A 12,420-nucleotide genomic window follows, 5' to 3' on the forward strand; every position below is an offset into this window, starting at 1 on the left:
TTGTCTTCTGTCTAAGAGTTTATAGCATTTCAATACAAAAAAAGATGTGGCGCATTTATAAGAATTTCGGTGCGTCTAGTCCGTTGAAGAATGTGTCTCAGCAGAAATTGAATATGCTGCTAAACTTATAAATAAAAGAGGCAATGCCGCTGAAGTTTGTACTTTATAATCGCCTTTCAATATTGCTTAGATTAAAAATTTTAAAAATTTATAAATTTTTCTTTGCCTTTTCCCCAGAAAAATGTCGTGCAAAATTGCATTACTCTACCTGAACGGCTCCTTCTAGTTTTGGCCATTCAATAAAATGGATCTTGCGTACGTACAGCAAACTATAATAATTTAGTTTATTTTAAAATGCAGAATTTGCCATTGAAAAGTGAATACTTTATGCCTCACGAACTCATAAATCAAATTGCTAATTGAAAATATATTCACTTGACTGCATGCCTTGAATAAAGTAAATGTTACTATATTTTTTGTATCTAAATCGCTTTACTTACAATACTATGATTATATTTATATCTAACTACTTATTCATATATTCATATGTTCATATGTACATACATACATACATACATATATCTAAATAAAGAAAATTCTGTTCAGCAGAAACTGATAAAGAAGAGCCTATGCGCATGAGTAGTTTTAGTTATTACTTTTTATATCGAAATATTTAAAAAAATCAGTTGTACATATAAATGTATATGTGTATGTATATTACATAGCTACGTAACATTTTTAGCGAACTTTTATTAAGTTAGTAATGCCTGGTATCTCCTCTCTTTTACTAATTACCTCATTATATTTACATACGTCTATTCATTGAGTCAACAAGGGGCTGAAAAAAACAAAAAAACAAAAAAAAACCAAAAATGATATAAAAATTGTTTGGCTTATTTTCTGTATATCTGATTTTAAGTGAATTTTTTGATACTCTATAATATTTTTAACCCTATTTGGTATTGAGTTTACTAACTTTTCTGTTTCCTCAGTTGCAATCTTCGCAAAATTTGGCCGCATAACACTTTGCAAAAACTCCATACACGGGTGACTATCGGGTGTTTTCAGCTGTATTGAAGCTTTGTACAAGAGCCAAGTCTTAACCAATTCGGCTGTGTGTTTTGGGTCCTTATCTTGCTAGAACCAAAGCGTTGATAAGTCAAAACTTTCGTCAGTCTGTTTCAAATGCATTTTTAAAATGTTCAAATATCCCCCTTTATCCATTGGCGATTCAATAAATTCTAACTGAGCCACACCACTTGTCGCCATGCATTCCCACACCATAACTACCACCACCACCGCCGCCGTGCTTGGCTGTATGAAAAAGCTATTTGTTTCCAAAACTCTGGAGGCTTATTTATAAAAAGTAACTATTACCAAATTCAATGCGATTTTTTCTGTTCGAAAGTGATACAAACGGCTTTCATGGTGTTCACGTTAAATTCGACGACAAAGCGCGTCGAAACAAATCTGAATTTTCTAAAAAAAATATTCGTTTTGGTGGCTACAAGTTGTTGGTCGAAAATACAGTTTATTTTATAAATTCACAGCTAAAAAAAAAATTGCCAACACTGATTGTGTGTTACAAATCCTATTGGAGACTTCTCACGACATCCGAAGGCTGCTCATTCCATTAAAGGGTCGTCTGTGAAGTTCCTGGCATTAAACCATTGATTCATGGTTTCGGAATTTCGACGAGCACCCCTTCAATATTATTGACTACTGTCACTTTTTTCCATACTAGATCTGTTCTCCATCACTGACGATGATTTATTGCGCTTCAAAACTTTTTACAAAGTCGGAATTTGGAGCATCTCTTCAATATTAGGCACAACTATTACTTGTGTCCAAGAATGATTGAAACAAGATTGCGCCCATCAAGGAGTATTGCTCTTCGCAATAAATTTAGTGCTTTTTTATACCAAAAATGCGAAAATTTTTGAAGTTGAATATGTTTTTGATTAATTATTTTTTATTGGGAAAAAAGCAACATACAAAATAAAAAAAAATTTACTTACACTTTAAAATAAAAAAAAAATGGTCAAAAAGAATTTCGGTTCTGATTTAATTTACGAGAACGCTGATAACCAGATTAGCAGATTTTACCAGATTAGCATTTTGTACTATATCCACCGGTTTTGATTACTTCTTCAAGCCGTCGCTCCTTGCTTTCTACAAGCTTGTGACATCTTTCCTTTGGAATCGAGTAGCAAACCTCTTCAACTGCGGCCCACAAGTCATTAAAATTTTTAAAATTTTTGTTAGCGATTTTGACGTCATTCCAAAAATTTTCTATTCTATTGAGATCAGGGCTCTGCGCCGGCCAAGCCAGTACATTAATTTTTTCTCTTCGGAGCCATTGCTTCACTGTCTTTGCAGTATGCTAATGTAAAAGTATGTAAATGTCCAATTTAATGGCATAAACTCCAACACAAATAGCTCCATTTTATTCTGGAGTGTATCCAGATACTGAAATCTTTCCATTTTACCAACCACGCGAACAATCGACCAGGAAAAAGCTCACCAAACCATGGTGCTTCCGCCGCCGTGTTTAATTGTCTTTTTTGTGAACCTAGGATTTAGCGCTTGATTATTTGGACGACGTACAATAGTTTTCCCATCTGGTCGTATCCTATTTATTTTGGTTTCGTCGGTCCAAAGTATCATACGTTTTTCCAAAACTGAATAGATTTGTCTTTGTGGACTTTTGCAAAGGCAAGTCGGTGTTTGATATGTCTTTTCGAGAGGAGTGGTTTTTTTCCGCTTATGCGCCAAGCAGCTGGGCTTCGTTAAGCCGCCTTTCTACAAGCTTTCTGGACACCTGTAGACCAGATTCTTGGTTTATTTCAAGCATTATTTTCCGTGCCGACTTAAATGGATCTGCTTTGTTCTTGCGTATTATAGCCCTATCCACATTAAGATCAGTTTTTCGCGGCTTTGGTTTTCTTTCCGTTTTTTTTTGTTTTGACTCATACGTTATATAAGAGCTCTTTTCTCCGGCGTACAATGTTTCCCAAGTCCCATTTTTAGTAATTACTTTAAAATTTTATTTAAGAAATAAAAAAGTGTACTAAAAATCGCTGAAATAATATTAAAGTTTTACTCTCCGCTGTGAAAATGTGCAATTTTTGTGTCCCCTTCAAAACGGCAATAAGCATAAATAAAATAGAACGCAAAAAATTCCATCGCAAAAAAAAAACCGTAAATTCCTCGCATAAATGTAAACTTAATAACGGTAATGAATATAAACAAACAAATTTATTTGATCAAAGCAGAGTTCGTACTAAAAAATTAACTTAACATATAAGGTTCACATTTGAGCTATTTATCTGTCCATGGCATTGATGCTTCCTCTCTTTATGAGGTATTTAACCTACCTCCATCTCCAATTTGTAGTCTGCGTTCACAAATGGAGGGTCCAACAATTAGTTTTACACCCCCTCCGAAGGGCGAATGGTTTTTAGTTTTTAATGAGAAGCTTTTTTTCATAGCAGAAACGCACTCAGAGGCTTGACTTTACCTCCCGAGGGGCGACCGCTATTAGAAAAAATATTTTCTATAATTTGATGTTTCATACCCACAATGGGTTTCGAAACCAAGCTCCACCGAATGGTAGTCACGCACAGTGGCCAACATTACAATTTTGAAAAACAAATTTGGGAGTGCAGTTCGATAGCCTGACTATTATAGGTATGCCATCAACCCCCTCTAACTGGAAATGCGCAAATCGGTTACTTCTGAAATTGAACCAAATTAATCCCACTGAGTATATTCTATCATATATAATTATCATTGTGCAGCATGGAGCTAGTAATGTGTCTGAAGTCTATGAGTAGTAATGAAGTCGGATAGCATGCACGTGCCCACAAACTCGTATGTCTTAATAAGCCTAATGCACATTTTTTTTTTTTTGTTGAATCCACTCTTACAAGTCTGCTTCCTTATCGGTAATGACTACTTCCATTACCGATAAATAATTACGCAAGGAAGCGTCTCTAAACCCGACGCTTGCTTAATTTATGCATTTCCAGTAGTATAAAAGGCCGCCCAAACCATCAACGCTCATCACAGTACAGAGATCCCTTCTGTGTTTGAAAACAAATTTACCTTTAAAATCGTCCTAAAACTCAAAATGCTGAAGTTAGTAGTGGTGGTGTTGTGTTTGGCTTTGGTCGTAGAAGCGACTATCGTTCGCATTCCTTTGAACAGGCCCAGCAAGAAGCGCGCCTTGAAGAATGTCGCCGCACAATTGGCCGTACTTCGTAGCAAATACAATTCCGCCATTACCGTCACAACGGAACAATTGAGTAACTACATGGATGATTCGTACTACGGCCCTATTACTATTGGCACACCACCACAGGATTTCCAAGTGCTCTTCGATACCGGTTCGTCAAATTTGTGGGTACCAGCTGGCCCTTGCAGCGCCTCAAATCAGGCATGTCAAAATCACAATTCCTACGATGCCAGCAAATCGAGCACATACCAGCCGAACGGCGAAAGTTTCGCCATTCAATATGGCAGTGGCAGTCTTTCGGGCTACTTAGTTGAGGACACCGTGAGCGTTGCTGGTTTGGCCATAAGCGGTCAAACTTTCGCCGTAGCAACCGCAGAGCCTGGTACTACCTTCGTCGATTCGGAATTCGATGGCATCCTCGGCATGGGTTATCAACAAATCTCTAATGATAATGTGGTGCCACCATTCTATAACCTCTTCAATCAAGGCCTAGTTGAGTCGAATGTTTTCGGTTTCTATTTGACTCGTGACGGCACCTCCAGTCAGGGTGGTGAATTGACTTTGGGTGGCATTGATCCCAATCACTATACTGGTGAAATCACCTACGTACCCGTCTCAGAGCAAGGCTATTGGCAATTTAACGTTGACACAGTAACCATTGAAGGTGAAGCGGCATTCACCCAAGGCTCAGCTATCGCCGATACTGGCACCAGTCTGGTGGCCGTGCCGTACTACATCTATGAAGAGGTGCAAAGCGCTATTGGTGCTGAACCCGACCAGTATGGTAATTACTTCGTGGATTGTTCACAAATATCCAGCTTACCAACGGTTGCATTCAGCATTGGCGGCACTACTTTTGAGCTGGAGGGTAAGGACTACATCGTTGATATCGAAGGTGAGAGTGGTGAGACATTGTGCATGTCTGCTTTCGAGAATGGGGGCACACCTTTCTGGATTTTGGGTGATGTCTTTATTGGAAAGTACTACACCGTCTTCGATTTTGAAAACAACCAGGTTGGTTTCGCTACGGCGACGTAAATCTTCGAAGCTCGAGACTTCCCATCGATATATTGTAAAATGTTCAAATAAATTTGTAAATGTATTTGGCAAATTCCTTGTTTTTGTTATTAAGGGGAGGTGCACGGTACGCTTGATGTATGCAGAGATTGCTTTCAAATACACCAAGGGCCCACCCATAGGTTGTTAGGAAGAAAAGTGAAATTTACCTGTATTTTTGTACAATGACTACATCCCTCCTGTTAACTGCACCTTTTAACTGCAGTTAAAGTTTCTGTGGAAATCGACTAAGTTAATTCACATATTTGTTTAATTATTTTCGTTAGATTTTTATTTTGACGTATTAATTTTTTCTAATTCAAGTAAGTTTTAAAGTAATAGAGACAAATGTTAACAATAAAAAGAGAAGATCATAAGTCTACAACAAGAAAGTTCACGAAAGCCATTCAAATTCCACTAGTCGTTCAATGAAGCCACATTGTCCTCATTGCCATTGGCAGTAATCGGCGTTGCAGCTGGTGGTAGTTTGACCAGCATGTCAGTGGTATTTGTGGCCATTGCTGTTTGACGTCCGCAAATATTAAGCCCTGGTATATTATTTGGTGGAGGCATATTTTGTGTTGCAGAATTGGGAGCACCTAAATAGTATAGAAATGGAAATATCAAGAACAGATTTTGCAAGTTCTGGTTTTGTATTTAATTCTAATTGAAAACGAGTTTTGCATGGGATTTGTCTGCCTATTTATTGACACACATACATATGTATGTAGTAGAGGGTCTAAAATTCATGAATGGCAAATGATATATTCCAAATGCTGGACTTGAACACGCATACAGAAGCCAATTCGTCCATTATAAGTGGCCTTTCAAAAGTGACGTCTGTGAGTGTCAGTAGTGAGTAATTTGTAGAGGTCCTTTTTTTATGTCATCTTTGACGTTTTTCAAGTGGACAGATGCACAGTTTTACACGATAGAACAAGGCGTTAAAATTATTGAAACTTATTATAAAAATGATCGATTTTTACGAACAACATACCGCAAAATACGTAATTTTTTTGGTGGAAATAATCATCCGAGTAAATCGACAATTCAAAGATTGGTTAAAAATTTCAAGAAACTGGTTCTGTCGAGCATAGAAAAAGGGCTGTCAGCCAAAAATTTGGGCGTTCTATTGAAAATATTGCTATGTACTGTAGCGCAAGGTGTTGCTGAACAACCTCCAACATCGATATCCGATATCTCGACATTCTCAAGAATTAGGCATGTGAAGCATCCTTTACCCAGCTAACTGACTCGCCAACATATCACTCAATTTCTCTTACGTTTTATTCTGTATACTGTTAATATTCGATGCTCATTTCTCTCTTGCTTAATTCATTTGTTCGTAGCATTAGCATTTCTAGTACATAAGCCAACGGTAATAGTATTTTCGAGTACTATATTTTAACAAGCCTAGTAATTAATTCACTTGAATTTTGTAACGCCACTACGTTTAGTCTCTCGTTGTGTTAACAGCTATTTATCGCGATTATTGGTTTTTGTTGTAAAAAAAAATTACAATAAGGCAAGAGGAAATGAGTATCGAATATTAACAGTATACAGTATAAATAAAAAAAAATGAATAAATAATTGGCGCGTACACTTCTGTTAGGTGTTTGGCCGAGCTCCTCCTCCTATTTGTGGTGTGCGTCTTGATGTTGTTCCACAAATGGAGGGACCTACAGTTTCAAGCCGACTCCGAACGGCAGATATTTTTATGAGGAGCTTTTTCATGGCAGAAATACACTCGGAGGTTTGCCATTGCCTGCCGAGGGGCGACCGCTATTAGAAAAATGTTTTTTATTAATTTTGCTTTCACAGACATTCGAACCAACGACCTCTCTGTGAATTCCGAATGGTAAACACGCACCAACCCATTCGGCTACGGCAGTATAAAACGTAAGAAAAATTGAGTGAGTCGTCAAGTCAGTTAGCTGGGTAAAGGGTGCTCTACAGGCATTAATAAATGGACTATTTGGCGAATTTAACCTGTAGTCGTGCGCTTGGTGGACATTTAAATGATGCCATTTTTCATATAATATAATTGCTGTCATATTTTGAATAAAAATTGTGAAATCTAAATTTTTACGTATTTTATTTTAAAACAACATCTAGGCGCGTCTTTTGAAAGGCCGTTTATGTATATTAAATAAATGAAAATATCCAAAACGGATAAACTACTTTCATAATAGATTTTAACTACTTTTATGCGGCTTCGTAACTCAAACTCATTTCAATAAATTGTAGCTTTTCTACTTAAGATCTGTCAAAACAGACAACTCCGAATTGTAATACCTGTCAATACAAAAGTTAGGTTAGGTTAACCCCGCCACGCATACACCTTTTGATCCCTAGCGATACCAGCTAGAGATTGACCTCTATTAAGATTTAAAGTAAACATCACGTAGGATGCAAAGTATAAATCACTGCTAACAAAAAACTTGAACATGGATGACCCTGTTTAGAACGGCGCATTATTGGCAGCTGTGGCAACGCTACTCTAGTCAGAACAGCTGATTTTGTTTACATTTTATAAACTAAAGAAACACTTTTCATGTTTACTCACAAGCAACTGGCGATGCTCCACCACCGTTGGTGGCACGTGCGGGACGCGTTTTATGGAACATCGCTGCGACAGCGGCAGCCTGCTGCTGTGTTTGATGGTAGATTTGCTGCTGCAGCATCTGTGCGTAGACAAGCCGCTCGTAAATACCTGTAGTGGTACCCACTGTGTTAGCCTGTGAGGTGGCGCCGCTTAAATATTGCGTTTCCTTAAAAAATGTATTCAGATATTGCTGAGTTGTCGTGGTCAACATGGGATTCGAGTAAAGAATAGTGGGCGAAGAGGCAAGTGCGGCATTGGCCAAACTATTCGATATAAAACTCGTAGTAGTGGACGAATGTTGATTGTAGACAAGTGGCGGTGCCGCGGGAGCAGCGGCGACGTAGGTGACTTTGTTGCCAAGGAACATGCCATATGCAGCGTTGCCAGTAGCTGGACGCACGGAAGCAGGCTGCAAGCCGTTACACAATTGATAATAAGCCGCTGCAGCAGTGGACGAAGCAGCCGATGATTGCTTCTGAAAGTAATGCACAATTCTCCTTAAGCAATGAGGGAAAAAATAACTTTTGTGCTTAGACTTACATTGAAATTTGAAAAGCCAATGCCAGTAGTTGTCTCCGGTGGCACGGGTGGTGTGGGATACAAACCATTACCGTAGCCGGCAACAAATGGCACTGCTTCCGGTGGTGTCAATGCGCCTTTCTCATTGAGTAGTGGCGTTAAATTTTCAGGAAAGTCGAGAAAATCTTTACCGTATATGGCATAGTTTTGTGCTGCTTGGAAATACTCGTCGGTGTCATTTGGCGGGTGACCGGTGGTGTCACCGTAAATAGCGCGATTCACTTCTTGCACGTACGTATTGCTGCTGCGACGGCAATTCGATTCCAGTTTTTTACTCCAATCGTTTTCCACATCTAATGGCTCACATTTCCCAGCGGAAGTGTAGGTTTGATGCCAAATCGGGTCCGTGAGCTTTTTGGATGTGGGCGCTGTGAAGGAATGTGCCAAGTAGGATTGAGTGGTTTTATGTAGATTTTAGATTTTAGCTTACAAAGCTCCTTTGCATTCCAAACGGGAAATTCATTTTTAATTTTTGTTAATTCTTTAGCAATTGAACTTTTCAATTTTCTTTCCTTTTTGTTTCGCCCTACCAAAGGGTTTTCCGTCTCCTCCTCAAGTCGCAAAAAATCTTCATGAGCATTTGCGTACGACTCTTCAAGGCTGTTCAATTCCGCTTTCATGTTGTTGCTGTCGTCTTCGTCCTCACTCGTTGCTGAAAAAATTAAGTTGACTTGAAATTTTTTTTGAAGTTTAATTTTTCACATTATGCTGGACAAAGAAATACTTAAGTTGTTGTTGCGTTCGAATTTATAAATTACATTGGTATATTTTAGCATTTGACCGCGTTTATTTGTTATAAATGTAATTTGTAATTACAGTCTAAAAATCCCAGCATATTCTCAATGAGTTTTTCGGTTTGTTGAGGCTGTTGCGTTTCCATACTTCCGTTCGTCTTTGATAGTCGCTTTTCGCACTTATGAAGTGCAAAATAAAATAACAACTGAGGTGCACCAACAGTAATGTGCTTATAACGGTTACTTTCTCAGCTGTCCGTTGTAATTCAAACCTTAATGTTTTTTTTACAACAATTTTCTATTATCTTCAAAGTTTTCGGTTTTTTCTATAAATTTTCGCTTCGGGTACTTTCGTAATTGTCTTTAATATATTTTCTATTGAAAATTTAGAATTTTGTTATCTTTTTCAGTAGCTTTTTACGAATTTGGCCAACTTAAACCATTTGCTACACAAAAGGTCAAGTGTTTTTGAGGTTAATCGCAATGCAATTCCCTATAGCCGTCAAAACACACTGCAGGAGTTATTTGCAAAGGCCAAAGTGTTCTTTGCTCTTGATACAAAATTATAGCATATATTTTGGCGCTTCTTATGAAAAAAGTGCGTATGTTGACGTCGAAAAGGGATGCAACTAAATTTGGGAATCTACTTTTTATTGGTATTTAAATAATCTTTTGTCCTTTTTATAAATATACATATGTTTTCATAATATAAACAATTTGCATTTTTAATGATAAACGGTTCACTAGACCGGGCTAGTTTACTGGGGCGGCAGCCCTTGGTCGGGAAAGCCCCCGAGTCGTTCCGGTAACGTAGAACCGGCTGCCATGGGAATTTGCATTTTTTTCTTAGTTGCTTTTCTTAGACGTGTCGTCGCAGATCGCATAGCAAAATCCTGCGCCAGCGCCAGCAACTTTGCAAGGCCCTGGGAGTAGAACCTGCGTAGGCGCACATCTGAAAATAAAATCCTTATTTAAATTATATTTCGCTCACTTTAAATTGGATTACACTTACAAATTATCCGTTGCATCATTGCCGCAATTGCCATGCTCGTTCCATCCCCAGGTGTATATGTCACCATCAGTGCTACGTATAAGGCCATGCTCTGAGCCCAAGGCTAAATATGCCGGCACAATCGAACTGCGCAAATCAATCTCTTGTGGCGTTGCTTGATTTTGGGTTATACTGCCAATACCCAACTGTCCATAGCAGTTGCGTCCCCAAGTTAAAACTCGTTTATCATTTAACATCACGGCATTGTGCGTCCAACCGGTAGCTATTTGTTTAATTTCATCCTCGAATTGAAAAAAATTCGCTTGACCGAATTTATTGTCACCCAGCGCAATCACACGCTTAGCACCACCACCGTATTGCAGGTCAACCACTTTAAGCAAAATATGATTTTGACCACTTGCCACACCAGTGATACGCACCTCACTGGGTTCGTTTACTTGAATTTTTATTACGGGCGCACAATTGAGCGTTGTCGCTGTTATGCACAAATCCGACGGCGGCTCATCACTAATACGCAGACGCCCGAAAACATACACCTTATGATCCTCGGTGAGAATTGCACAATGCCGTAGTCCGAAACTAATGCGTGCAGGTGCATCATGGCGCGGCAAAATCACAGGCAGTGGACGTCGTACTGCATTGAATTCGCGTTGACACAGCCCTAGCTGTTGAAAGCAATTAGAACCCCAAACGTAAAGCTTTTTCGTCACAGTTATGCAGCCAGATATATCCCAACCGCAAGCAATACTTTCCACAGGTACATCCTAAAAATCAATGAAGCAGCATGAATTTATCTGACGAGTTAGACGACAACGAAATCAGTGATAAATACCCCAAAATATTCACCAGGTATAGTTTGAAATTCATTAAAACACTCTTCGCGCGAGTCTAAACCTAACTGGCCGCGTCCATTCCAGCCACAGGCATGTATCCGTCCGTTGGTGTCGAGCACAAGCACATGACCGCCACCGCCACGGATACGGCGCAAGCTAGTCGGATTAAACGAATACGCCCGCACTAGTTGTGGTGTCGTGCACAACTCCGATTCAAAGCCAAGGCTGAGTTGTCCGTGCGAGTTGGCGCCCTGATACGAAAATTGTAAAAACAAAAAAACAACAACACTTTCCACATTAATTGTACGGAAGTACAAAGTGCCAAATAATTTGCAATGCAAATTTCTTGCTTACCCATGCATATACCGACATTATAACTCGTATATACTGCGCTATGCTTGCAACTACCAGTTGCTATTTCCGGCGCACGTCAATTTCAACAATGTATTTACAATAGTTGCGCCCAATGTCGTAGGCCGTAAATGTATTTTGTGGTGTCCTGTGTGCTTCCTTGTCAGTTACCGACTGTCGTATGGCAATTGCCTTCGCCTACCTTTTAACTTATTTCTTTGCGAATTAGCTTTCTTTGTGTGCTCGATTTGCTTTTTGGCTGATTGCATGTTTTAGCCAAATTAAATGTATTCTACAAGGAGGCGTATGTGTTTTTGTTCTACTTGGTCACAGAAATAAGTGTGGCGCACAGCTGCTTGCATCAGCTGTTTTGATTGAACACAGGGTGTTACAGAGGAATAGTGTTGCTGCATGCGTATTTCAAGCGATTTTTGGGAACAAAGCGAATGGTTTTTGCTTTGAATAGTTTGTTAGGCAACCGAATAAAAACATAATAATGGCTTCGTTTTGATATTGAAAGGAGAGCGCAAACTTCAAATATGTATAAGGCTGCTGCAAAATTATTCACGTTTTTATAGTACGAAATCACTTGGGATGCCAATATTAGTGGAGAATTTTTCAATAGAGGTTTCGATATATTTTTGAAGTCATCCCTCGGTTAGTAGTCCCGGCAAAAGGTTTTTCAATAAGGGCGGGTAGATGTTGAAATGGAATGTTGTTGTTGTTGTAGCAGCATAAACATTCCCCATACTTACATACGGGGAATGCTGCTGGAGTGACAGTCTTTGGCCGGATATAAATCCGGGTCGTTTCGGTAACGTAGAACCGACTGTCGTGGAAACGGGAATGTCGTGGCGTTTGCTGTGTGGCACGTAGCGCCGTCCATGTCTGGTTCAATATGGGCCATAAGGAATTGGTTATCATCGTTGTGTAGCGCTCGCTGTTGACGGTGACCGCCTCACCAACGTCGTTTTCAAAAAAGTACGGACCAATGACGACACCGGCCCAAAATC

General features: G+C 39.1%; 3 protein-coding genes across 4 annotated transcripts; 1 reads left to right on the forward strand and 2 right to left on the reverse strand.

Annotated features, from left to right (window-relative positions):
* The first annotated feature begins 4,065 nt into the window (after positions 1 to 4,065).
* On the forward strand, positions 4,066 to 5,348 carry LOC128863432 (lysosomal aspartic protease-like). The gene has a single exon (XM_054102587.1). The coding sequence runs from the start codon at positions 4,133 to 4,135 to the stop codon at positions 5,273 to 5,275; it is 1,143 nt and encodes a 380-aa protein (XP_053958562.1). The 5' UTR covers positions 4,066 to 4,132; the 3' UTR covers positions 5,276 to 5,348.
* A 190-nt stretch (positions 5,349 to 5,538) lies between these two features.
* On the reverse strand, positions 5,539 to 9,864 carry LOC128863430 (uncharacterized). Of its 2 annotated transcripts, none has more exons than XM_054102586.1 (5): positions 9,294 to 9,864; positions 8,908 to 9,129; positions 8,439 to 8,845; positions 7,860 to 8,370; positions 5,539 to 5,892 (listed from the first exon to the last, which is right to left on the reverse strand). In XM_054102586.1, the coding sequence occupies exons 1-5, from the start codon at positions 9,355 to 9,357 to the stop codon at positions 5,711 to 5,713; spliced, it is 1,386 nt and encodes a 461-aa protein (XP_053958561.1). In that variant the 5' UTR covers positions 9,358 to 9,864; the 3' UTR covers positions 5,539 to 5,710. The 2 variants fall into 2 exon arrangements, with proteins under 2 accessions (XP_053958561.1, XP_053958560.1); XM_054102585.1 differs by having other exon boundaries at positions 7,860 to 8,373.
* Positions 9,865 to 9,898: 34 nt separating this feature from the next.
* Positions 9,899 to 11,757, reverse strand: LOC128863433 (secretion-regulating guanine nucleotide exchange factor). Its single transcript, XM_054102588.1, has 4 exons — positions 11,411 to 11,757; positions 11,056 to 11,307; positions 10,224 to 10,987; positions 9,899 to 10,163 (listed from the first exon to the last, which is right to left on the reverse strand). Exons 1-4 carry the CDS (start codon positions 11,426 to 11,428, stop codon positions 10,058 to 10,060), a joined length of 1,140 nt encoding a protein of 379 aa, XP_053958563.1. The 5' UTR covers positions 11,429 to 11,757; the 3' UTR covers positions 9,899 to 10,057.
* Positions 11,758 to 12,420: the final 663 nt, after the last annotated feature.

The sequence above is a fragment of the Anastrepha ludens genome, chromosome 5, assembly GCF_028408465.1.
Source record: "Anastrepha ludens isolate Willacy chromosome 5, idAnaLude1.1, whole genome shotgun sequence".
Taxonomy (NCBI): domain Eukaryota; kingdom Metazoa; phylum Arthropoda; class Insecta; order Diptera; family Tephritidae; genus Anastrepha; species Anastrepha ludens.

Coding starts and splice junctions, on each gene's coding strand:
- LOC128863430 (XM_054102585.1), bottom strand. CDS start 9,357: ATGGAAACGCAACAGCCTCAACAAACCGAAAAACTCATTGAGAATATG. Junction 9,130..9,293: donor TATGCTGGGATTTTTAGACT/GTAATTACAAAT, acceptor TAATTTTTTCAG/CAACGAGTGAGGACGAAGAC. Junction 8,846..8,907: donor TTGGAATGCAAAGGAGCTTT/GTAAGCTAAAAT, acceptor ATTCCTTCACAG/CGCCCACATCCAAAAAGCTC.
- LOC128863432 (XM_054102587.1), top strand. CDS start 4,133: ATGCTGAAGTTAGTAGTGGTGGTGTTGTGTTTGGCTTTGGTCGTAGAA.
- LOC128863433 (XM_054102588.1), bottom strand. Junction 10,988..11,055: donor TACCTGGTGAATATTTTGGG/GTATTTATCACT, acceptor ATTGATTTTTAG/GATGTACCTGTGGAAAGTAT. Junction 10,164..10,223: donor AATGATGCAACGGATAATTT/GTAAGTGTAATC, acceptor TTTTATTTTCAG/ATGTGCGCCTACGCAGGTTC.